The 23,954-nt window shown below is 37.9% G+C and overlaps 2 protein-coding genes across 5 annotated transcripts in view; both read left to right on the plus strand.

Moving 5' to 3' along the window:
- The first annotated feature begins 4,548 nt into the window (after positions 1 to 4,548).
- Positions 4,549 to 20,013, plus strand: LOC127624072 (Golgi resident protein GCP60-like). The gene is made up of 8 exons (XM_052098706.1): positions 4,549 to 4,858; positions 5,630 to 5,771; positions 5,998 to 6,138; positions 7,277 to 7,435; positions 7,607 to 7,781; positions 10,576 to 10,762; positions 16,559 to 16,837; positions 17,958 to 20,013. Exons 1-8 carry the CDS (start codon positions 4,591 to 4,593, stop codon positions 18,170 to 18,172), a joined length of 1,566 nt encoding a protein of 521 aa, XP_051954666.1. The 5' UTR covers positions 4,549 to 4,590; the 3' UTR covers positions 18,173 to 20,013.
- An 892-nt stretch (positions 20,014 to 20,905) lies between these two features.
- Positions 20,906 to 23,954, plus strand: part of LOC127624076 (NHS-like protein 1) — a 135,165-nt gene continuing 132,116 nt past the window's right edge. For all 4 annotated transcript variants that reach the window (XM_052098714.1, XM_052098715.1, XM_052098716.1 and 1 more), the window contains exon 1: positions 20,906 to 21,385. In XM_052098714.1, the coding sequence (XP_051954674.1) occupies positions 21,064 to 21,385 (322 nt within the window). In that variant the 5' untranslated portion in view covers positions 20,906 to 21,063. The remainder of the gene's footprint in view (positions 21,386 to 23,954) is intronic.

The raw sequence follows: 23,954 nt of genomic DNA on the forward strand, positions 1-23,954 counted from the left end.
CATTGTATGATAAACGAGGCTAATAAATGTTTGCAGTGCAACAATAGGCCTGTAGATGTCATACTCCCACATTTTTGAAAGTTTTATCACAACTTAAAAAAAAAAACGGAAATAAAACAAATTATTAGTCACCTCAATTATGATAAACCTTTAAAAGGCAAATTATGTAAACAAAGCTCAGATATTCTTTTCTAAATTCATCAGTAGCTATTTTCCAACAGATTATAGTCCAAAAAGCATTGTCAAGTTTTTCTTCCAAAACATTTTGTTTCCTTCAATTTTACATTGTAGGCCTGTAACTAATGAATCTAAAACTGAAAAGACAGGAACAATTGCTTTTTGGTCAGCTGCCATTTAAAAAACTGCTGACATATTACTTAAAGAGAAAAAGATTGATGAGTTCATGCATGCCAGAGTTCAATACAAAGTCAAGTCATTTTTATTTTACAGCACACATCATTTCAAAGCAGCTTTACAGAAAATAGCGTCATCATTGTGTATCGTAAATTGTGTATAAATATAAATAATTAAATAATAATTGTATTTAGAACACCTAGTGAGCAAGCCAAAGGCAACTGTGGCAAGGAACACAAAATGTTGGTTAATGGAAAAAATAACATTGGGAGAAACCAGTGTAGTGAGAATCACCCTTGCACCAACTGAAATGAACTGGGCCTCACACAAGACATCAAGGTATGTGGTGATTTATTATCACACTTCACTTATATGTAAATGAAAGGTATATTTAAATAAAAGTGCATATGAAAAGATGCAAGTAGGCCAAAAGAGGCAAAGTTTGACTATTATCTTATGGAAAGATAAATAGCTAATAAGGTGAAAACCTTATTTATATTTAAACAAATAACTAGTCATTTGATACACAGGCTATGTAATCTAAAGAATATTAGAAAATCATAAACTGATAGTATACACTATGCCAAGGTCTCTGGAAAGAGGTTTAGTAGTGATATTTATGTTCTCCTTGATTGATCGATGAGTTCGGTGACAACGATGTCTTCCATGGGGTCAGGACCATGTTACATTGGGGAAGGAGCTGGATTACATTTCAACAGCACGAAAGAGCTGAGGAATGCCGATGTTCTGGAGGCACTGAGAGGGTTCTTGCAATCTGGAACACGCAGATATTTGCTCGCCAGAGCTAAACCTTGTCGCTGTAGTTATCTCCCTGGTATAGAGATTCCGAACTTGCCGTTGTAATAGTCTCGTGTAGTGAGACTTGGTATTTGGTCGATATGTCTCTCAGATGGACACTAAGAATGTTGGGTGATCTATTATCCCCCTCTCTCTCTCTCTCTCTCTCTCTCTCTCTCTCTCTGTGAAGTGGAGATGTTGGATGATTTGTATTACATCTCCTACCACTCAAGCTGGAGATTCAGAATGTTGATTGTTATTCTGTTATTGCTCCTGAACTTGAACAGCCGGGAACTCATAATAAAGAAGTGTTATAGAAGTGTATCCTGTTAACAACCCTCTGGACGGGGACTCAGGACAAAGGTGCTTTAGAAGTGTATCCTGTTAATGACCCTCTGGAAAAGGACTCATGACAAAGGTATGGTCATCCGGAGGATAGTTTTATAGCTTCCTGATGAAGAGGAGATTTCAGTTCGGCACTTCTTGTTTCAGGGTTATGATTTGCTGCTGAGACCGGAGGGGGCCCACACAGTGTGGCTCACCCTCCCTTCTCTGTCTGGAAAATGTGCATATTTTAAAGGACATAGATAGAACAATGTCTCTAAAGTCTCATCTATGCATTGTTCCCTTTCCAAAACCTCTTCAAAAATACCACATGGTAAGTTAATGCTGCTTCGAGAGTTCTTGAGGAATAGTTATGGTCTTTATTTCAACTCTGGTCTTGGGGCAAACCTAAGGATGGGGGGTTTGAGAGATTGCTAAGAAACCACTCATGGACCAGTGAGAAGTCTTTTCCAACATGTTGGAAGTTTACTTTCTGAAGTACTGTATATAGTAGTTGTCTGAGCAGCTTATCTGATGGCTGTGCTTGGTGTTTGTTTGTGTTGGTCCTGCAACGACCTAATCAAAATGGAGCCACTCTTCTTTGTCTTGACATTTAGGGAGGGGGTCTGCCAAAAAACTGGTTCCTGGAAAGTCATCTGGTCTGATTGTTCACCACACCAGGCTCACAGTTGGGGCCAATTCCCCTCTGGCTAACAGCATGAATATAATTCCAATATTACTTATTTATGTGCATTGCAAGTCATGGTTTAAAATGAGTAAACTAAGAAAGTGTAAAGGGCCAGTGTTTAAACAAAGATTTTGAACAAACTGCAAGATTAATGACTAATGTCTTTGAAGTCCATTCTGGATTAACTGCAGAAGTTTACATAGATGCATTGTCATTTGTTAGTTGGCTGATGAAGGCTTTTGTTGGCAATTATTTGATAGTCTATGTATTCCATTTCAGGAGTGTAGTCCTAATGGCTCACAATGAGGGCCATTCACTTGCGGCATAATCATGTCTGTCGCCGTCCTGCTGGATTGTGGCATCATGTTTCCCCTCTGGGAAGGTTATGTCATGTAGTGCCACGTGATGGGAATCTGTTCCCCATAGCGTGAGCTTAGTGACGCAATGTGAAGTGTACTGAATCGTAAGGGAACGTCTCGGTTACGTATGCAACCTTGATTCCCTGCGATGAAGGGAACGAGACATTGCGTAAGCTGGCCTCACTACGTTCTCAGGTTTTTTGAGGTACGAGTGATGCGCTCTTTGTCCCTCAGCCAGAAAATTCTGAGGAATGGTGAATGCTACCGCAGATTTGGTCCTAAAAGGGCGGGGCTTAAACACCATTGTCAATCCTGGTGTTGTAGAAGGACACTCCCATAGTGTCAACTTAGTGATGCAATGTCTCGTTCCCTTCATCTTAGGGAAACAAGTTTACAAATGTAACCGAGACATTTACGACCACAGTTGTAAGCATTTTTGTATCTGTAATCACTCACTGTGTATAAACCATATTGAGCACCACCTTTTATTTTTAATAGGAATGGGAACGAAAACGAAGCTGTGAGGAAAAGACTTACCATGTCTTCAATGGCATGAAGGTGGCTTCAAGGTATAAAGCTGTATAAAGCTCCTAGATCACATCTGATTTTCCACAACTCATGTTGTCTGGAGTTTTTATCTATACTGAATGTTCTTTGAATTATATTTTTTCAATGGTTTGTCAGCATAACAATCCAAAACACTTTACAGTGCATTACAACCCATTGAAGAGACTACGCCTTTCCCTCACAGTCTCGTTGTCTTTCCTGTCAAACATAAAAGATGGCACTGCTGTGAATAAGGTCACAGCAGTGTATTATTGGCGTTGTATTGCTTAACCCTTTAGACCATCTCTCTATATAATAGTAGACAGCTTTATATTGTTCGTTTAAGCCTATAATATATAGTATACTGTAGTTTTTGATAAAACTGCATGCCTTCCTTATCTATATGATTAAAATAACTTAATTTAGTTTTTCTGTCATTTGTTTATTTTTTCTTTCTCTTGTTATTGCTAAATTACTTTTTTTTTTTTTTTTTTTTTTTTTGGCTTGCCAGAAATCAAGACTAATTTTAGCTGGTTTATGAAGTGACAGGCTTGTGCAACTACATTTCCCATCATTATATGTTGCTGCCGGAGAAGGATAAAAAAATAGATTAAGCGTTAATTACAACCCTAATGTGTGGCTTTCTCTTTTGTTGCATTGGTGCTAAAAAAAGCTTCATTTCTTCGCAATTCTGAAAAAAAGAAATTGCAAAAAAGTGGTGTCTGATCTCTCTGACTAAAGTCACATCGTATTTATGATCTCTGACCTCGTAAGTACGAACTGTTTAAGAGGACTTGAACACACAATGAGTGCACAAAGTGGCCAATATTCCAAACTCCATTTTGTCAGTTGAAAAATTGCATCATCCGGGTACTCATAGTACAATTATTTTTGTTGCTACACTACTTCCACTACAAAATGACGAGTAGCGCTGAAGTGTGTGGATTGTGACGCATCTTAAGACTTTTTTCTTCTGTGGAACACAAATGAAAAGATGGTTCAAGCTGTTCTTTTCCATAAAAATGACAGCAGATGGGGACCAGAAATTATTACATATTCTTATTTTTTTTTTTTTTTTTTTACAAATCATGATTATAATAATTTTATGTATTCGTTAATTCGTATTATTTTGTATTTATTTATTTTTACAGTCACAGAGATAAAGGAGTACAAACATTTACAATTTTAAAGTATTCTAAAAAAAAATCATTTATAAATAAATAAATAAATAAACATTATCACCATACAAAGTATGTTCATTTCGGTTTAGCTTATTTTATTTATTTTTTTATGTCTTTCTCAAAACATTTTGTCCTATTAAATGTGAAGAGTCAGTGCGTGCTTTGCAGATCCAGTGATAAATCGTTAGTCATTATTAAGAAACATTTAATGTAAGATAATGCAAATATGTTTGAAGAATCTCTTCTGACGTTTTTGACGTTTTACGTCATGCAACCGGAAGTTCATGCTGAGCTGATCGGAAGTAGGTACGTGGCTGCTTCAGCTCAGCTGACATACGGTATGATGGCGACAGAGGTTCAGAGCGGCGACCTCAACAGCACAAATTCAAGCCGGCTCGAAGTTTCTATCGACGGATTGACTTTGAGTCCTGATTCCGAGGGCGAACAGGAGCAGGCCGAGACCTCGGCGGCTCAGTCGGAGGAACTCATCTCCCTGAACCCGAGTGTCGATGGGGAGGAGGGCGAACATGCCAGCAGCGGGACGATCGAGATAAAATGGGGCTTTCCTTTAGTAGAGCTCTACGGACTGGCGCTCAGATTCTTTAAAGGTATCTTTTGTCACTTTACACACTTATATTGCCAGTGATTTAACTCGAATATGCTTTCTATATGGTCATCTTATTTAGGAATGAGAACAGCACCACTGTTGTCATGTACCTGTCTGATGGTTTTGAATCACTGTGATTCTACCTGAAAACACAAATGTTCATAACCACAAGTTCTGTATAATATAATATAATTGTTTTCTTTGACAGCTAAATAGACTTCTTGAAGCAGCACAATGGATGTGTGCTGTTCAGCACTGATATTATTGACCATTAAAATAATCAGTGCTGCAGCCTGCAAGTCTACACCCATTTATTGTCAGTGGGTTTATGAACACGTCTTCCTGTCCATCAGCTGTATAGATTGCTAAGTGCTGCAGTATCTTAATTAATACTGGTCTGCAATCCTTGTGAATCGATTCACTCTTGTCCCTAGGAAGCTGTTGCACATGTGAATACTGAAATGTAGGGCATCATAATGCATATGAGTTGAAGATCATCTCTCATCTGCTTATAGATTGATTATTAAGTATTCTAGTGTTTTGTGTTCAGGGCATACCAAGATTTACCCAATGCCTCTTAGGTGTCTAATTCTTGACTTTTATACCATAAAGGTACAAAAAGTTTATAGAAAAGGTTTGATTTTTTTGGAAGCTGTCATCTTTTCATAGTGCTGAGATGTGCAGCAATCAAGATGTGCAGTATCCAACAATCAAATGCAATGAAAGCTGGTAGCACTTTTAAACCCACAATGTTTGCATGTTCCCCTTTTAGAGAAAGATGGGAAAGCCTTCCACCCAACCTATGAGGAAAAACTTCGTCTGGTAGCTCTCCACAAGCAGGTGTTGCTGGGGCCGTATAACCCAGATGCTTCCCCTGAGGTGGGCTTCTTTGATGTGCTGGGAAATGACCGCAGGTAAGCTTCATTATTTCATTCTTGACCTTACTGGTTCAAAGTAGGGAACAGTTAGGGTCACTTTAGCAAATATTGAAATATTATTATAAAATTGCAAATGATACAATTTTTTTAAATGTTATTTTAAAAGATCTGCATTTTAATAAAAATGTTTATGTGTTTGTTGTCTTAAAAAGTGTGCGTTAAAGGATAGGGCTCTGCTGTAACAAAGTTGTCACTTTTTCAGGAAAGAATGGGCATCTTTGGGGAACATAGAGAAGGACGAGGCCATGCTGGAGTTTGTAAAGCTGTTGAATAAATGTTGCAATTTATTCGCACCTTTCATTGCATCACATAAGATTGAAAAAGAGGAGCAAGAGAGAAAGAGGTGAGGCCAGCTGATAAAGAGGATTGATTTTCCTTCTTTATTTTGTTTTTTACACACACATACAGTAGACTTATGTATTTACTGGTTTTCCCCTTAACTGGGTGGGGCTCTTGAGATTTTACTTCTTTTAAAGAGAAAAAATAAATCCTACATGTCAACAAGTAATAGTTGGCTTCTAATAGAGAATCTTTAAACATGCACACAATATGTTTTCCCTCCTTTAAGTTTTGCCCATAAAGAAATGAATAGTGCTTTAAAATAATGTTTAAATACACGTACTCTTGCATGAGATGAAGACTCAAGTCATATCAGTAGTTACTAGTAAGTAAAGTTTGTCAAGACAATCTTTGATGTTGGCTTCACAAAAAGTTTAATTTTAAAAGTGTGATGGTTTGCAGACATTACATTAAGCTAGCTAGGTAGTTAGATCTATATAGATAAGAGAGAGCAACTTAAAGCATATTAAAGTCATTTTGTGGGTTTGTTTACATTTGAATTTTTTGATAGTTGGATTTTGAATTAACGAGCATTCCGTTTGCCTGTTAAAACATTCTGTGAATTTAAGTCTGTTTGTTTGTTTTTGTTTTTTTATCATCTACTGATTGAAAATCTAAGTCTGATTAGTTATTAAAGATATAGTCCTTTATTCCAGGACATTCTGAAAGCCTGTACCAATTCTAGTGGATGTAGCTTGAAAGCTATAGTAGGAATTAATGTTAGAACTTTTGGTCTTATCAAAATCCCTAAACCAAGTTTGTTGAATAAACGTATGAAGGCTTTGTCAAGCCAACATAAAAAAAAGCGTTGTTTTACTTAACATGGAACGTGTCCTCATAGGAGCAGACAAGTTTATGGCACATGACCAACCAAAGATTTTAATTTTATCATTATAATCCCCATTATTAGACCCTTTCGGTTGCAGAATCAATTAAGCATGACTGAAGTTAAATTAATTCGATTTACAGTGGCATTGGGAACTGTAATTTTGGCATAATGTTGCCTTACATGCTGCAAGTAGTTCAAGACAAGTGCCAGCGAAACAAAAACATTTGCTTAGGCAACTTTATGACATATTTAAAACCTAAGCACATTTCTGGGATGTCTCACATGTTGTCTTTTTATTTTTTTTGCTGAGAAGGCAGGAGGAAGAGGAGCAGCGGCGTCGAGAAGAAGAAGAGCGTGAACGACAGCGGCAGGAGGAGGAGAGACGCAGGCGTGAGGAGGAAGAGAGACTGAGGAGAGAAGCGGAGGAAAGAAGACAGCTTGAGGAGGAGCGACTACGTGTAGAGCAGCAAAAGTGAGTGATGGAGATTAAATTATTCCAGTACTACAGTAAGATGGCATTATTTGAAAGCTTCTGTTGTGAGGCTGACAGTATGGCAAGAACCCGTATAGTTACATCAACATCATCTATTTCTAATTCACTTTCTCACTGTCTCTCTCTTTCTTACTCTTTCTGGTGTTTTAGGCAGCAGATTATGGCTGCTCTGAATGCGCAGACAGCAATGCAGTTCCAACAGTATGCAGCGCAGCAGTACCCCGACAGTCCCGAGCAGCAGCTCATTCTCATCCGGCAGCTGCAGGAGCAGCACTATCAGCAGTACATGCAGCAGTTGTATCAGGTCCAGCTCGCACAGCAACAGGTGAGAGACCATGCTTCAATCATCATTTTTGGGATACACTGTTTGTCTCATGCATCCACTAGTGTCTGACTGGCAAGTTTCTAAAAACATTAAACTGTTGAGATGCAGTAGATCTACCAGTTTGCTGTTGTTTGCATTTCTTGACTTGACTGTTGCACACGTGGGTGATCTTGTTGAGCTATGAAGGTTATTAAATTCCACCATACTAAGAGTGAGTGAGAGTCAGAGTGAGGGATCTGCATTGCTACTCCAATTAGGGATGCCACGATACAATTTTTATGAGAACAAGTAGCAGTACCATTTTTGGTACTCGATGATGCTGAGTCCAATACCTGTTTTTTTTTTTTACTCCATATCAACAGTTTATTTAAATTTTATCATCAAAATGGGGTTTAAATAAATGAATTCATTAAAACTTTAATCAAATTAAAATATAACAGTTAATTTTCAACATAATATTGTATTATTTATCAAATTAAGTGTTTATATACAGAACCTCACAGCACAATCCATAATACAATTTTGGAGTTATTTAAAGTCATATAAAGTACTGCTTAACTGAACATCATAGATGTTAGATACTATAGTATAATACAATAAAATATTATTATTATAAGTTGTAATAGTATTACAGTGAATATTATATAACTATACAGTAGTGTTTTATTTCTGTCATACTTTTCCCTATAAATTTAGCTTTTATTTTGACAGAGCTTTTATTTTGGGTGTTTCTGTGTAGCTTTTTTACCAAGAAGCTCTGACATAAAGATGGCAGATTCCCACAATGGAAAAGCCGGTTGCTACATGACTCAAAGTGATTAGTAAACTGCAAAAGGCTGCTATTTAATTAAATAAGTATGTACTTTGTATGTGCCTTGCAGCACAATGTGAATTTGCACTCTGTTTACTGTCATCTGCTACAAACAGAGCATGTGATGCTCATGATGGTGTTTTTCCTGTATTGGACGAGGTTTAAAAGGTATGAACAGCCGGTGTCAGGACAGCGCTCATTCACAAGTGCTCACATTTGAATTAAATGCAGACTATATTTTTATCTCATTAAATCGCAGCTTTTGCGGTTAAATAATCTCCATAGGACATAACATGACTTTAATTTGTGGGCTGAATGTTTACGTAACGGCATTTGTACGTCAGATGGAATCGTTTTTTGGTATCTGAGCATTTTTACGAATGTACTTGTGCGCTGTATCAGAACCGATACCAGTATCGGTATTGACGCATCCCTAGCTCTGATCTTGATCAGCGCCGATCACACTTTCTTTTGACAAAAAGAGTCTTTTAAATAATCAGTAGTCCCACACCACAGACTTCAGCCTCTTGGTGGAGGGAAATAAAGGTTCAGGCTTTGACATTTCAGTGTGCTGCTGTGTAAAAGTAGCAGATTCTCTTAAATTTATATTAATATTTATGGTCATTTTGGTCATTTTGTGTACTCGAGGGGCAATTACATGTTCATAACTGTATATAATAACATGTCTGACAAACGTCTTTGGCTGCTGAATTGCGTCTTGTTGTTCCAGTGTATCGTCTACTCATGTTTATGTGCTGTACCAAATGTACAAAAGATTGCATTATAAAAATATAATGCATCATATTTGTAATTATGTGAAGGTTTGCTGCCCAACTCTGAAAGAATGTGCACAATGCGAGATGTTTCTAATCAATGTACTTATCAAAATCACAATGTAATCAATCTCAAAATTAAAAATAAGCTGTCTCGTTGACACGTTTGTGTTTAGTTGTCAGGTAATTGTCACTGGATTTCAAATTAAGTGAAAAGTTACATGCAAGATCACTATCGATCATCGTTTTCATGATCGATCATTGCTGCCATGTCTGAGTACTCATGCCCATCCCTAATATTTACTATGGAAACTTTAATTCCTTTACTTGGATTTTAGAAATTAAATAAAAGTAATGCAGTGAATGCGATACAGTGAATAAAACCGTGGTATACCATGAAACTCAGTGGCTCAGTGGTTGAGTCTCAGGGTTACTGACCAGAAGGTCAGGGTTCAAGCCCCAGCACCACCAAGATGCCACTGTTGGGCCCTTGAGCAAGGCACTTAACTCCAGGTTGCTCTGGGGGGATTGTCCCTGTAATAAGTGCACTGTAAGTCGCTTTGGATAAAAGCGTCTGCCAAATGCATAAATGTAAAAGTAAATGTAAATCATCCAGGTGGATGCTGCACACATGTGGTGGTTGAGGAGATTCCCCTGCTACAAATGTAAAGCACTTTGAGTGTAGTATCAGATAAGTGCTATACAAGTGTAAGAATCCATTCATTCATTCATTTATTTACACTTTTATCCAAAGCGACATGCAAAAGCAGTTTATCGTGCTTCCTAAATCACTATAATAAACTGACAACTATATAAATAAGCCCAAAATACACCAGGGACTTCAAATGAAATGACAGTGAAATGACAGTCTTGGCTCTGTTACAATTATAAGTATTTTCCAAATTAAGCTTTTTATAGCCTAAATATTCACCAGATGAGGTTTATTGATGAGGAAAGAAAATATGAGAAAAAAAATTATCACCATAGATTTTCATAAATCTATGCCAATAACGATAGTTCCAAGAAGCAACTATCTGCACCGATGAATCTGATATATCATTCTACCTCTTGTCTCAGTGAAGTCTAGTTTGTAGATTTCCATCTGAGTTAAAAAGTTGGAAGTTCTGAATTTCTGTGTTGAAAGGAACACCGCTCTATTCTGTACAGTATTTCAGACCAGCGTTTTAATACACTGCTTAATTTTCTTCAGGCTGCCTTGCAGAAACAGCAGGAGGATGCTATAGTGCTGTCTACATTAGAGGCCAGTGAGGTGTCAGCTTCCCTTGCTGGAGAGGAGACTCCCATTCTGAACGGCCAGGCAGAGTCCACTACTGACAGCTTCGAGCGAGAACCTGACCTGGAACCTGCTGATGAGGTCACTGAGAATGGACCCACTGGTGAGTACAGACTATCTGACTTGATTGTTTATTTTTTTTGACTGCTTTTAACATAAAATCATACAGTAAGTTTACTTTCTGGAGGCTATTAACTTAATACACGTTCCTGGTCTTGCTGTGCATGATTAACAAGTACACTTTATTTGAGGAAAATTTGTTGTCATTGTGATTTTTCTAAATGTAATAACTTGTTCTCTTTGGCTGACATTACCAATCCCTGTTATTTTCAATCCCTCTTCTCCAATCATCTGGCTCCATTCTGCTATGTAATGCCCATTTTTTTCATGAAACAATTACTGAAGTTCAGTTCATTCTTTTCTCGTGTAGTGTCCTATTTCATTTGGAAATTTAACAGATTTTTGCACTAAATGCATTGCAAATGCCCTGGGGTGTAAAGTAATTGAGTAAAAATTTGAGCCAGACCGATATGGGATTTTTGAGACCAATTTTAGAGGGGAAAAATTCACAAATTACTGATATAGTTAATTTTTGAGCTGGAATGAACAGATCTTTTCTATGTGGATTGTGCACCGATTTTGCCCCGATTACGCAAAGGCTGCTTTCTTATCAAAGAATATTTGACTTTATTATTATATGTTGTCAACAAATTAGGAAAATAAAGAATAAATAAAAATACAATAAATAGCTAAATAAACATCAGTACTGTTTAGTATCAGTCAATGGCTGACCATTTAATAAAGAATAAATATAAATTACAGCAAAATAAAAATCAGTTCTGTATGTTTAGTTTCAGTCATTGGCTGACCATTTATATAAAGAATAAATAAAAATGATTGCTAAATAAAAATCAGTACTGTTTGTTTAGTATCAGTCAATGGCTGACCATTTAAATAAAGAATAAATAAAAATGATAGCTAAATAAAAATCAGTACTGTATGTTTAGTAACAGTCAATGGCTGGCTATTTAAATAAAGAATAATACAAATTAAATAAATAACTAAATAAACATCAGTATTACTGTTTAGTATCAGTCAAATGCTGACTATTTTAATACTGCCAGTCAATTATTGGCAGGTTGTAAAACGAGACGCATTCACACCTGCCGAGTCAAGAGATAAACAGCGGCAGTGGTGTTACACCGTATTCTGCTATACAAGTTCAGGGGAAGTTTCAACTGTGGAAAGCCAGACTTGTATTGGTTCATATCATATCTGTAAACGTATACGCTGTTACCGATATATCTGTGAAAATCAGTCGGGCACTAGTTAAAATACTTTGGATTTGTACTTAAGTGCAACTTAAACAGAATACTTGTACTTTTACTTAATTACATTTCCAAAGAAAAAATAGTCCTTTTTTTACTCCTTACAATTTTTTTTACATTTGAAAAGTACTCAACATTTTTGCGGATAATTTTCTTTTGTCTTACTGGACGGAAGCTGCCTTTTCACTCCATCCTACAAAAGACAGATTGACAAACAACAGATTGTCACACTGCGGCTGTGTGGAGTTCTAACATCTGCAAAGGCAGGATTTTGGATCTGATTTGGGCTTCGGATACGTTAAAATATTTCTGCATCTAGACCGTATGTGACCACCCGACTGAATGGGATATGTTCATTCAAAACTATGAGCACGAAGTGAGAAACACTTTTTTTTGTCCTAAACTTTATTCTAAACATCTGCTACTTCTACAGTTTTGAAATGATCATTCACGTTGCAAATATATATATAAAATGGTTTTGTAATTAAATGTGGACATGTCATTTATTTCTACACTTGCCTTCATATTTAAATCATATTTAAATGAATTTCTACTTCATATTTGTTGAATTATTAGGGCCCAAGCCTTGAAAAGGCAAGGCCCTATTGTTTTCGTTAGGATGACTATGATTATTATTTTTTTTACGACTATTGGGGCACTTTTGGGGCTCTTAACGTGCTCGAAAACTCTTGAAACTTTGCACACGGGTCAGAACCCGCGGCCATTAGGGCCGGGCTGAAGCTGGTACCGGGGCGTGGCAGGGGGGCTCGACGGCGCCCCCTGGAACGGGGTCCGAAAACTTGGTCCATAAATCAAACACGCTTGCATGTAATAATATGAAACTTCGGTACACATATAGATCTCATCGTTTCATATATCCTTCATACTTTTACTTTTTACCTCAGCCCAACAGGAAATCGTCTATTTAGGGTTGTTTGGAAAAGGCATGCAATGGAATTTGAAATACTCCTCCTAGAGAATTCCACCAATCGCCACTGAAACTCGGTCAGCATGAAGTCAAGACATTGAGGATGAAAAATTGCCGGCGGATTTTTGATATCTCGAACGGTTTGGCCGTGGCGAGGAAACGAAATGATGGCGCGAAAAGAGAAACAGGAAGTGTGTTATAACTTCTGCATACATTAATTGATCTCGATGAAACTTCAGCAGTTTGTTCGCTGTAAGAGCCCGATCGCATGGATGTGACTATTGTGAGTCAAAGTTATAGCGCCACCAACTGGCAGAAGGAAGTGTGTCACTTTCAAAATGCTTTGAAATCACCCTCTTATTTTTACCCGATTTACTTAAAACTTTTGGTGTGTAATGTAAACACACGGCAGATGTAGACATGTGAAAGGATTATTGATATCTTGGATACTGTTGCAGCGGCAATGCTTCAAACTCGAATATTCTTTTTTGATGCTTTTAGACTCTTAGCATACTTGAAATTGCATGAAACTCGACAGACACATCACATTTATTAGCCAGTAGACATGTGCAAAGTTTCAGAAACGGGCGTGGTGCAGGGGCTCAGTAGCGCCACCTTTTGACAAAAGTGAGGGGTTGGTTTTATACTTTAACCCACAGTCACAAAACTCAGTAATTATATTGTTCTCATCGAGCCGGACAACTTTCTAATTTACAGTCATTAGCTCAGACCAACAGAAAGTCAGATATTTTGGTTTGAATGTGGATTTTTGGAGAATTTTCTCTGCCTCTCCCACTGACCCTACGTCTCTCTGTGTCTGGGGGAGGGGCTGATTTTGCTGATGAGTGAAATGCTTTTATTTTTGTTTTTCAAGGTTTTGGGACCCTTAACGTGCTCAAAAACTCTTGAAACTTTGCACACGGGTCGGAACCCGCGGCCATCAGGGCCGGGCCGAAGATGGTACCCGGCGTGGCAGGGGGCTCGACAGCGCCCCTGGAATGGGATTCAAACACTTGTCCAGTATATCAAACATGGTTGCATGTAATAATATGAAACTCGGTACACTTGTAGATCACATCGGGCCGAACAACTTTCGTGCTCTAAGTTTTACGCCAGCCCAACAGGAAGTCGGCTATTATGGGTTGTTTGGAAACACATGCTCTGGAATTATATATATTTCTCCTAGAGAATGAATCCAATCGCCACCAAACTCGGTCGGCATGAAGTCAAGACATTGAGGATGCTACATTCGGACGGATTTTTGATATCTCGAACGGTTTGGCCGTGGCGAGGAAATTGATTTAGGACTAAAAAGGACACATGAAGTGTGTTATAACTTAGTTAGTTCTATCTACAGTTACAAAACTCGGCGTGTATATTGTTCTCGTCGAGCTGAACAACTTTCTAATTTACAGTCATTAGCTCCGACCAACAGAAAGTCAGATATTGTGGTTTGAATGTGGATTTCTCTGAATTTTTCTCTCTCTGACAGACAGACCTGCGATTCTGTGTGTGTGTGTGTGGGAGGGGAGGGAGGGAGGGGAGGGAGAGGGGTTTTCTGTTGGGTGAGATTTGCATTAAGATATTGTTTTTCAAGGTTTCCGGACTTTTGGGGCCCTTAACGTGCTCAAAAACTCTTGAAACTTTGCACACGGGTCAGAACCCGCGGCCATCGGGGCCGGGCTGAAGCTGGTACCCGGGCGTGGCAGGGGTTTCGACAGCTCCTTGAACGGGGTCTGAAAACTTGGTCCATATATCAAACATGCTTGCATGTAATAATATGAAACTTGGAACACTTCTAGATCTCATCGGGCCGAACAACTTTCGTGCTCTAAGTTTTACGCCAGCCCAACAGGAAGTCGGCTATTATAGGTTGTTTGGAAACACATGCTCTGGAATTATATATATTCCTCCTAGAGAATTAATCCAATCGCCACCAAACTCGGTCAGCATGAAGTCAAGACATTGAGGATGCTACATTGTGGATGGATTTTTGATATCTCCAACGCTTTGGCCGTAGGCGAGGAAATTAATTTATGAATAAAAAGGACAGCATAATAATGGGAGCATAAAAGCAATCCATACTGACTCCATTGGTATAATTCATAATTCCCACAGTGTACTTGCTTGTTATATTAGCTACTACAAAATATATAAATACATTTACTATCTTAACTTTAATGATCTACTTAACATAATGATAAATAATCGTAAAATATGATATCGTATGCTATGTATTGTGAATACACCCATGTTAAACATAAAAATGTACTTCCATTGCATATCATAGGAACACATAAGCGTAAATTATAATTACATTAATAAACCTGTACAAAGACCTCCAGATAAATACTGGCCTTCTGGATTAACACATTTAAGTGCTGCAAAAGATATTGGCCTATGACATCCTATGACATTAAAAATTATTCTACATTTGAATTACCTCATAGATGTGACTATTGTGGTTCACGGTCATAGGCCCTGTCCCAAATGGCACACTTCATATGAATTTTCAGTCTTGTGTACTTATTTCATGTGTCCATTAACTCCATGAGACCGTGAGGGTGTCTCATTTTTCATTTTAGGTATCAGAAGGGTGCTCACGCATACTTTGTGGTTGATATGTGCCCTCGATGCGCACTTTTGCAGAGCCCACACTGATGCAAGGTCTACAGCACACATCTTCTCGACAGTCAAAGCGAGGTTACGTTATTGCCCATCGTGCACAGCAACCCTAAAGGCACGGGGGTGGCGGTGCCACCGGCTTGGGCCCGCCATCGCTGCTTGCAGCTATATTTGTTGTTGTTTTTGTTATGCAAATATTAAATAAAATAATAACTATAAAACCAGAAAATTATGGAATCTGAGTAAATGATAAATATGATTTTTATTGAATTCTTCCATCTGCTCAACAGCCAGGTTTGGTAGCAAACCTCAGAAAACAATTCACAAAAACGTTACCTAATTTCTTCTAAGCTTATTTAGATTAATTTTTTCATCTTTCTCTATGGCTGGGTTGGGGCTGGGTGCTCTGACAACGCAATTCGTGATAATCGCAAAACCGACCTCCCTACCCTAAACCTTAAACCTAAACCTAATCAATCGTGACAGAAAAGGCAAATGTGACATGAAAAAAAAAAACTATTTCTGAAGCAACCACGTAATTTTATGGTGCTTCTATGACACTTTAGGCTCATGTATCGACTTGCATGCTCTTTAGGACACGTACCGTTCCTTTGTATCGCATATGCAACACACTATCAGTTCAGCTTCCGTGCAATTTTATCACACTTAAACAAGCTTGTAAATGTAGTTGGTTCATTAAAATGTGTCATGAGCTATAGTAAAAGTGTTTAAATGTCATAAGATAGCACTGTGTGAGGAACAGGGTGAAATGTATTGTTTTAGCGCTTCTAGGAAAAAGTTACTTTTTGAATACTGAAATAAAATTTCATGCGAATATTTTTTTTACTTTCAAGCATGATTTTGGCTAGATACTTGCAATTTTAACAGAGTAAAATTGTCACACATTATCCATACTTTCTCTTAAGTATAATTTCTGTGTACTTTTTACACCCCTGCGTATGCTGTTGTAGTGTTCATGTTGTAGTAATGCATTCCGCAATCAAATTTTGGTTTGCAGATTCTACTCCTGTAATAGCAGCCCCCTCTATGTGGACCCGGCCACAGATAAAAGACTTTAAAGAGAAGATCCGTCAGGATGTAGACTCCGTGATCACAGTGGGCCGGGGGGAAGTGGTGACTGTCCGGGTCCCTACCCACGAGGAAGGTTCCTATCTCTTCTGGGAGTTTGCCACTGACTATTACGACATTGGCTTTGGAGTGTTCTTCGAATGGACTGACTCTACAAATGCATCGGTCAGCGTGCATGTCAGCGAGTCTAGTGATGAGGAAGAGGAAGGTGAATAACATTTTAATATTGCATGCATGGGAATCAAAAGGTTACTGACGGCCCTGTTTACATCTGGTTTTAAGATTATTGGTCTTATTGTTGGGGGCCTGGGTAGCTCTGAGTATTGACGTTGACTACCACCCCTGGAGTGGCGAGTTCGAATACAGGGTGTGCTGAGTGACTCCAGCCAGGTCTCCTAAGCAACCAAATTGGCCCAGTTGCTGGGAGAATAGTCACATGGGGTAACCTCCTTGTGGTTTGGTGCGGATTGACAGTCTCAGAAGCGGAGGCAACCGAGACTTGTCCTCCGCCACCCGGATTGAGGTAAGTAACCGTGCTACCACAAGGACCTTCTAAATAGTGGGAATTGGGCATTCCAAATTGGGAGAAAAATGGAGAAAAAAATAAAAAAATCCACCATTATGTGCCTCATTCCAGAGTCCACCTTCTCTGAAGCATATTTTATTGGATAGTGTTGGTTTTAATTAATTGAGGATATGGTTTTATTCAGCGAACACTGTTGAAAAGATTTTCAAAGTCAGACCAGATACAGTTTTAGAGTTTTTTTTCAAAAATAGATATTTAAAACCTAATTTAGGTACATAAAGTTTGAAATATCTATACTGTTAATTACATTTTAACCTGGTTTTCACCCATGAAAATAGCCAAAAAAGATGGCAATGTGTTTAATCACAAACAAACAAACAAACCCTGGTTTTAAGATCCATCTGGGGTGATCTAATCACAAGTGGTCAGCTTAGACACATTGTATGTATGCACGTAACCAGCTAAATGTTTTAGGGCAATGATTGAGTGACGGTTGAGTAGGCAGTCCTTTGCTCCTAGAATGAACAAGGCAGGATTAGCATTTACACCACAAACACTACAAATGCAATGTGTTTCTGACTAACTCAAAACATGGTTTGAGTGGTCCTAATAGAAAAAAAATTATATCCGTATTTTAGAGCTGTTTACATGCGATTGGATAACATGAAACTGATTTTATTTCCAGGTGTAAGCAAAGTCTTTAATATAAAGGCCTATAAAGTTTGTTTTATGTTTCTGTAGTTAATTTATTTCCTGGAAAAATAAATAGTAGTTTTATGGTCTGCTCTCTTCCACCTCTCAGGTGAGGCCCAGTCTGAGGAGGAGAAGGCCAAGAAAGAGTCTGGGAAACCACAGGTGGATGAGATAGTGCCTGTGTACAGGCGGGACTGTCATGAGGAGGTGTACGCTGGGAGTCACCAGTATCCGGGCCGTGGTATATACTTGCTCAAGTTTGACAACTCCTACTCGCTCTGGAGGTCTAAAACCGTCTACTACAGAGTATACTACACCAGATAAGCCTGGAGTCAAGACTTTGGGACAGGAATGTGTGTGTCTATTTGTGTGTGTGTGTACATTAGAGTAAGAGGGAAAGAATGGTTCAAATGAGGAATTGTATGGGATGTCCACTACTGGTGGGATGAACTTGAGTGTGTGTGTGTGTGTTTTGATGTGTCTGACTTAAGGAGGAATGGGCCATGTACTTGGCACCTCTATTTTGCACTCTAAAAGATGTACTCTAGGGTTTTGTGATTGTTGTATTACTGTCAACTACACCCATTGTGAATTAACTCGGCCTCCATTTTCTATTTTCATCCAAGAGGTGCGTCAGTACAACAATAGGATAGATTTGTATGTTCTAATAAAAAAAAAAAGGTCAGGAAAAGTCTTCGATAATGAACAAAGAAGTTTTGGGGTTCTGTTGTCAAACAATAACATGCTTTTCTCCTGGAGTACTTCATCATTTAGGTGACCACTGTAAATCAGCCAATGCTTTCATCTATACTAAAGTTTCTCCCCCTTATCAGCACAAGTGTATCGGTTTGGGCTGCGCATCTAAAACATAGACCAGACTTTTCTAACGACAGAAAGGTGGAGGCCTTTACGAAAGGAGATTTTGCAGCATTTTCTGAAACAGATGGATTGTGTCTAGAACATTTAACAAATATTTATTAATCTCTGTGGTAGAGTAGGGTAATTTATATGTCTGAATGTCCTATAGCATTTATCTCATCTCTCATCTCAATCACTTCCACAGAGCACCAAATCTAGTTGCCCATGTTATTTCTGTATTTCCTTTTGGTTTTGCATTTGTTGTCAATGCGAGATTCAGCAGTATTGACATTCATTGTTTTAGTATTTTCTAGCAGTTCAAAATATTCTTGCCTTTTCAGTTTGGTCATTTCTTTGTTGCGTCTTTACACATGTAGTTACAGACATCCATGTCAGATCTTTACATTTAAAATGTATATTGATTTAAATTTATATTTGTCATAAATATACTTGGTTCTCTTTGACAAAATAACAAGCATCTCTCATTCTCCTTTATAATAATAATGAAGTGTGTGTTTATAGCTGATTGAGACTAAATATCAAAAGAAGCAACTAAATCGCTGATTACTTTTTTTCTGTTATTTATTGGACTGTTCAGTGCTTTGAAGACTATTACAGTAAAATTGCTGGGAATTAAAGACTGTATTTGTTTTTCACATATTCTGCTAAAAAGTGTATGGCCTCATCTTCAAAACATCTGATCAGTCTCTGGATTAGTCACTGGCTGTATTTTTGAGTGGAATATGTCCCGTTCATGATTGATTTCAGTTATGCCAGTGTAATACAGGTAACTACTATCCAGTTGTGATAGAATCCATTTTAACAGATACAGTTACACTGTACTTGCATGATAAAGTGGGCTTCCAGTGTATTTGAGTGATAAGTCAAAGAGCTGTGATGATTCGGTGTTAATGAAAAAGCTGTCCAAAGACTACATTAATGTCACATGTACAGTTTATTGGTTACAGAAGTTGATCGGTTTATTCTTTCCATGTATTTGTTCTTTTTTTACTTTTTGAAATTATGGTTTCAGGCCTTTGTATAGTGAAATGTATGAAGGTATGGCTTTTGTGAAAAAGATGCCAAACAATAGGGTAATTGGTATTAAAATTGGGATGTCTTCCTATTTAAATTGGAAACTTCAATCATTTACTTACCATTAAAGCTTGAAGTGTTTTTGTATTGTATCGCTTGTGTTATCTTTACGCATTGAGGACGAGTGTCCTGAAGCGTATATTTGATTTATTAAATTTGCGTTCCTCTTGATTCTTTTTTGGTAACTTCATAGTAACTGCATATTTGAGATGCTCAGATGGTTAATAATCTAATAAAATATCAATTTTAATCTGAACCTGCTTTTACAAACACAACCCTTTTTTTACTGCCATGTGAATTGTTATTAATTTAGTTGAGCAGGTTACTACTCATCACAATTGTTCTGTCAAGCAGAGCTCATGATTTCAGTGTATGCAGAAGGAAGTTGCAGCTGGCAGAATGTTAACAGGAAAATTAGTAGCATCAGTCCCATTCAGAAATGCTGGCGCAGCTGGTTACACTGACACACCAAACAACGGAAGTTTAGTTTTCTCAGGAGCGTACTACAATTTAAACCACAAGAGGGAGCTGTAATATAGTTATGAATAGTGTTTAAATTGGAGTTGATCGTTCAGCTGACGACACTTTGACAAAAAATCTTTCCAAAAATGTCAGTACACACAAAACTCCAGAAAACAGAGTTGTGAGTTCTAAGTGATCTTGGCGCTTGTACAGTGCCCGCCGTTGAAGAGACTATCCTTCAGAGCCTATTTTAATTCTGTCAAAAATTTAATATGGCTCCACTGTGAACAAGGTCAGCGATTACATACAAAATTGGTTATTCATTGTTTATTTATTTATTTCATTCATTAGCCTACTAATTTAGGTTGGGTGCATTCATGTAAAACAAAAATCACATTCACAATAGCCCCCCCCCCTCCAAATCATAAAAGAGCCTCCAAGTTCGTGACAATTCAAAATCCATCCCGGGTTTTCCACACAGCAAACGTTAGGCTCTCATCACAGCGCTGTGTGCACTGACGCTGTTGCCAATCCCGTTCCAGTCGCCACAGGTGGATTTCCATGTTTTTCCATTTAATTTTCCCTTTACTTTTGCCGTCTCGACTCACTGCTTTCAATGGCGAGTTCTCTGATGCCTGCGAACATCAGCGGCAACGACCCGGACTGCTTCTGCATCTTTTAAAAATAATGGCGGGACCTTTTGTAATTAGAACGTCTCCTCTCGACAGCTTTTGAAACATGTCGTTTGGATTTTAGAACGCTTCAAACTAATATTTTTCTAAATTTAAATTAGCTTTAAAATGCCTTTCCCCGAGAGAACCGTTGAGCCTCAGCTGGTGAGCAGGTTGAGAGGGAGCGATGGCTCCGAAAAGACTTTCATGACGCCGGAGGGTCGCAGAATTCGCAAACCAATTCTGTTCGCTTCTTTGGAAGACGTTTGTTGTCACACTTTCACCAGCGTTCTGCATCAACTGTCCGATTTATCGCGGCATGCCAGCAACATATTCCTGGAAATCGAGACTCAGGCGGGGTTGATTTCGAAAAGAACATCAAGGATTCAAGTGCGCTTGGAGAGATTACAAGACATCGCGTGCAAGTTTGATCCCAAAAATATTAAAATACGTAAGTTTATAATATACATTCATTCATGTCTCAGTCATGTATTTTTAACACGTTTATTAATAAGTCATAACGCTTAGCCTAAAAGATCAGTAGACTAGTTAATCTACATTGAAATTCCGGTATGAATCTTTGATTCAAACATATTGTTATTTGAGGAGTCATTAACTACTGGTACATAAAATATGTGTGGTAATTAATTATTCATGTTATTATAAAATGTTACTGTTTATGTTTTTGAAAACCTCACATCGGAACATGTAATGTTAACAGATATCCATTGAATGGTAGTTGGAATTTACAACTAAGTTTTAAACGCTTTTTAATTAGTTCTGCAAAACTAAAGGCGAGTGTGAATGTTATGGGACAAGCACATGGCGTTTTGTTGGTGTAATGATTTGAGGTGAAGATAATGTTTCCCTATATGCCAGTAGTCCTATAAAACGTGATAGGTCTGCCTTGACGTACCATCTGCTCCCATCAACACCACCTCGTATTAAACTTCCGATAGATAGACAGACAGATAGACAGACATAGAGTTAACAAAGCTGACAATGTGCTGACCGGGATGCTACCGTCCTCTAATTTCAGAGAGGGACGTGTTAACTGACACTACTAATGACGTGAGTCAGTGTAGGTAAAGAAAAGTTCCCACAGGGATCAGCTCTTGGAAGTCCTGTCCTTGAAAGGAATCGTAATAAAAACAAAACCATGTCAGATGAGACAGACAGAGGATGCATGACTCACTTTGGTGATTATTACTGGACTTGATGATAGTAAAATTGTGTCTGGGTTAAACACAAACTAATTTTAAATATCTCAGCTCTGTTTACCCTCACAATGCAAGTGAATGGTGACCAGAACTTTGAAAGTCCAAAAAGTGCATAAAGGCAGAATAAAATAATCCATAAAACTCCAGTGGGTAAATCCATGTCTTCAGGCGTGATTTGAAAGGTTTGGGTGAGAAACATATCAATATTTAAGTCTATAAAGCTCCACTTTAAAGCAGTCCTCCAAAGCCCTCTTCTCTCCTCTTTGCTCTTCTCTTGGCTATTTGCATTCTTTGTGGATATCGCCATCTCCTAGCAGGAATGAGAATTTGTAGGAAAAAAGGACTTAAAAATGTATCTGTTTCTCACCCACATCTATCATTATCACTTCTGAAGATATAGATTTAACCATTGGAGACATATGGATTATTATTTATGCTACATTTATGTGCTTTTAGAGATTATTAGAGTTTAGAGTTCTGGTCACTATTTACTTACATTGTATGGAAATACTGTATATTGCTAATTTTCCAATTGTGGACATCTTCGGATGTCCCAAAGGGAGTTTTTGTCAGATTTCTGGGTTCTGGGGACAAATTTGTCTCCAAAGTATATCTAAATAAATCCACATAGTCACAGGCTTGGACCAGCTATTTATTCTTTTTTTTTGTTAAAGTTCACAGTGTGTGTTTGTGTATAGCTTGAAGGTGTTTGATTAAAGTCGGCTACTGTTGGCCTAACAGGGGAAACACCTGATGATGTGTCAACTGTAGTATGAAAAGTTCCCTGCTTTGTCCAGACTGCATTTCAGTCCAACACTAGTTCCATTTTTAATGGATTTTTTGTTTTTTTAAACAGTTTCGAATAAGTATGCTCAGAGTTTAAATGATCTCATATTTAGTGCATACGCAAATTGTCAGTTTTTATATATTGATTAATGAGTGTTAATTTAGTAAGTAATCATTTAGCAGATCGTTCTACTGAAGGACACTTGTTAAAGAGACATTTGTCCTCAAGCAACCTGAGGGAAATGTCTTGCTTAAAGGGGTCATATAATGCCATTTTTGTACAAGTTAATATGAATCTTTATGGTCTAAATGAAAACTTTGTAATATACTTTTATTAAAAATTCTCATTAGTATTTTAAGAAAACACTAATTTTACCTGCTCAAAAACAGCTCTGTTTTCAGCACGCCGTTTCAGAGCATATGACTTTAAACGATAATGAGCTTTGGTCACCCCGCCCCTCCGTTCTGGAGTTATTCTCCAGTATAACTGTTTTTTTGACATTACTTCTTAATCAGTAACATACAAGTAAACCAGGTGTAACTTAGTGTTACCATGTTAACTGTAACACCTGCGTACACAGTTTTTAATAACACAATAACCATAACGCGTTGTTCATTATAAACGTGGGATTATGAATTATATTGAGAACGTCGTAGCGTTATGGAAAACATGCCGTAATGTACCCTGAGTGTAAACATTAGCCACATTCATTGTGAAGCGTGCAAGCGATTTGCAAAGATTAATATAAAGGTTAATAAAGCGTTACACTTACTTCTTCTGGAGGTGCAGAGGGAATATAAATAGTTGGTACCGAATCTTTTTTCAGCAGCAGCTTCTTAGCAAAACCAGCTTTATACTGACCCTCCTTTATAAAGCAGTCTGATGAAAAATGATTCACGCAAACATGAACGCATTAACGTTGCTCGTGGGGAATATTCCCGTCGTAAACAAATTTCAGCCACTGCGTCTTCAGCGGTTCAGATTTAGGAACATCAAAATGACTGCTGTGTTCG

The sequence above is a fragment of the Xyrauchen texanus genome, chromosome 30 (genome assembly GCF_025860055.1).
Source record: "Xyrauchen texanus isolate HMW12.3.18 chromosome 30, RBS_HiC_50CHRs, whole genome shotgun sequence".
Lineage (NCBI taxonomy): Eukaryota > Metazoa > Chordata > Actinopteri > Cypriniformes > Catostomidae > Xyrauchen > Xyrauchen texanus.

Bases quoted from the DNA above. Each gene is read 5' to 3' on its own strand.
- LOC127624072 (XM_052098706.1), top strand. From the start codon at position 4,591: ATGATGGCGACAGAGGTTCAGAGCGGCGACCTCAACAGCACAAATTCA. The intron at 4,859-5,629 runs GTATCTTTTGTC...TTCCCCTTTTAG, and splicing joins GGCGCTCAGATTCTTTAAAG to AGAAAGATGGGAAAGCCTTC. The intron at 16,838-17,957 runs GTGAATAACATT...TCCACCTCTCAG, and splicing joins TAGTGATGAGGAAGAGGAAG to GTGAGGCCCAGTCTGAGGAG.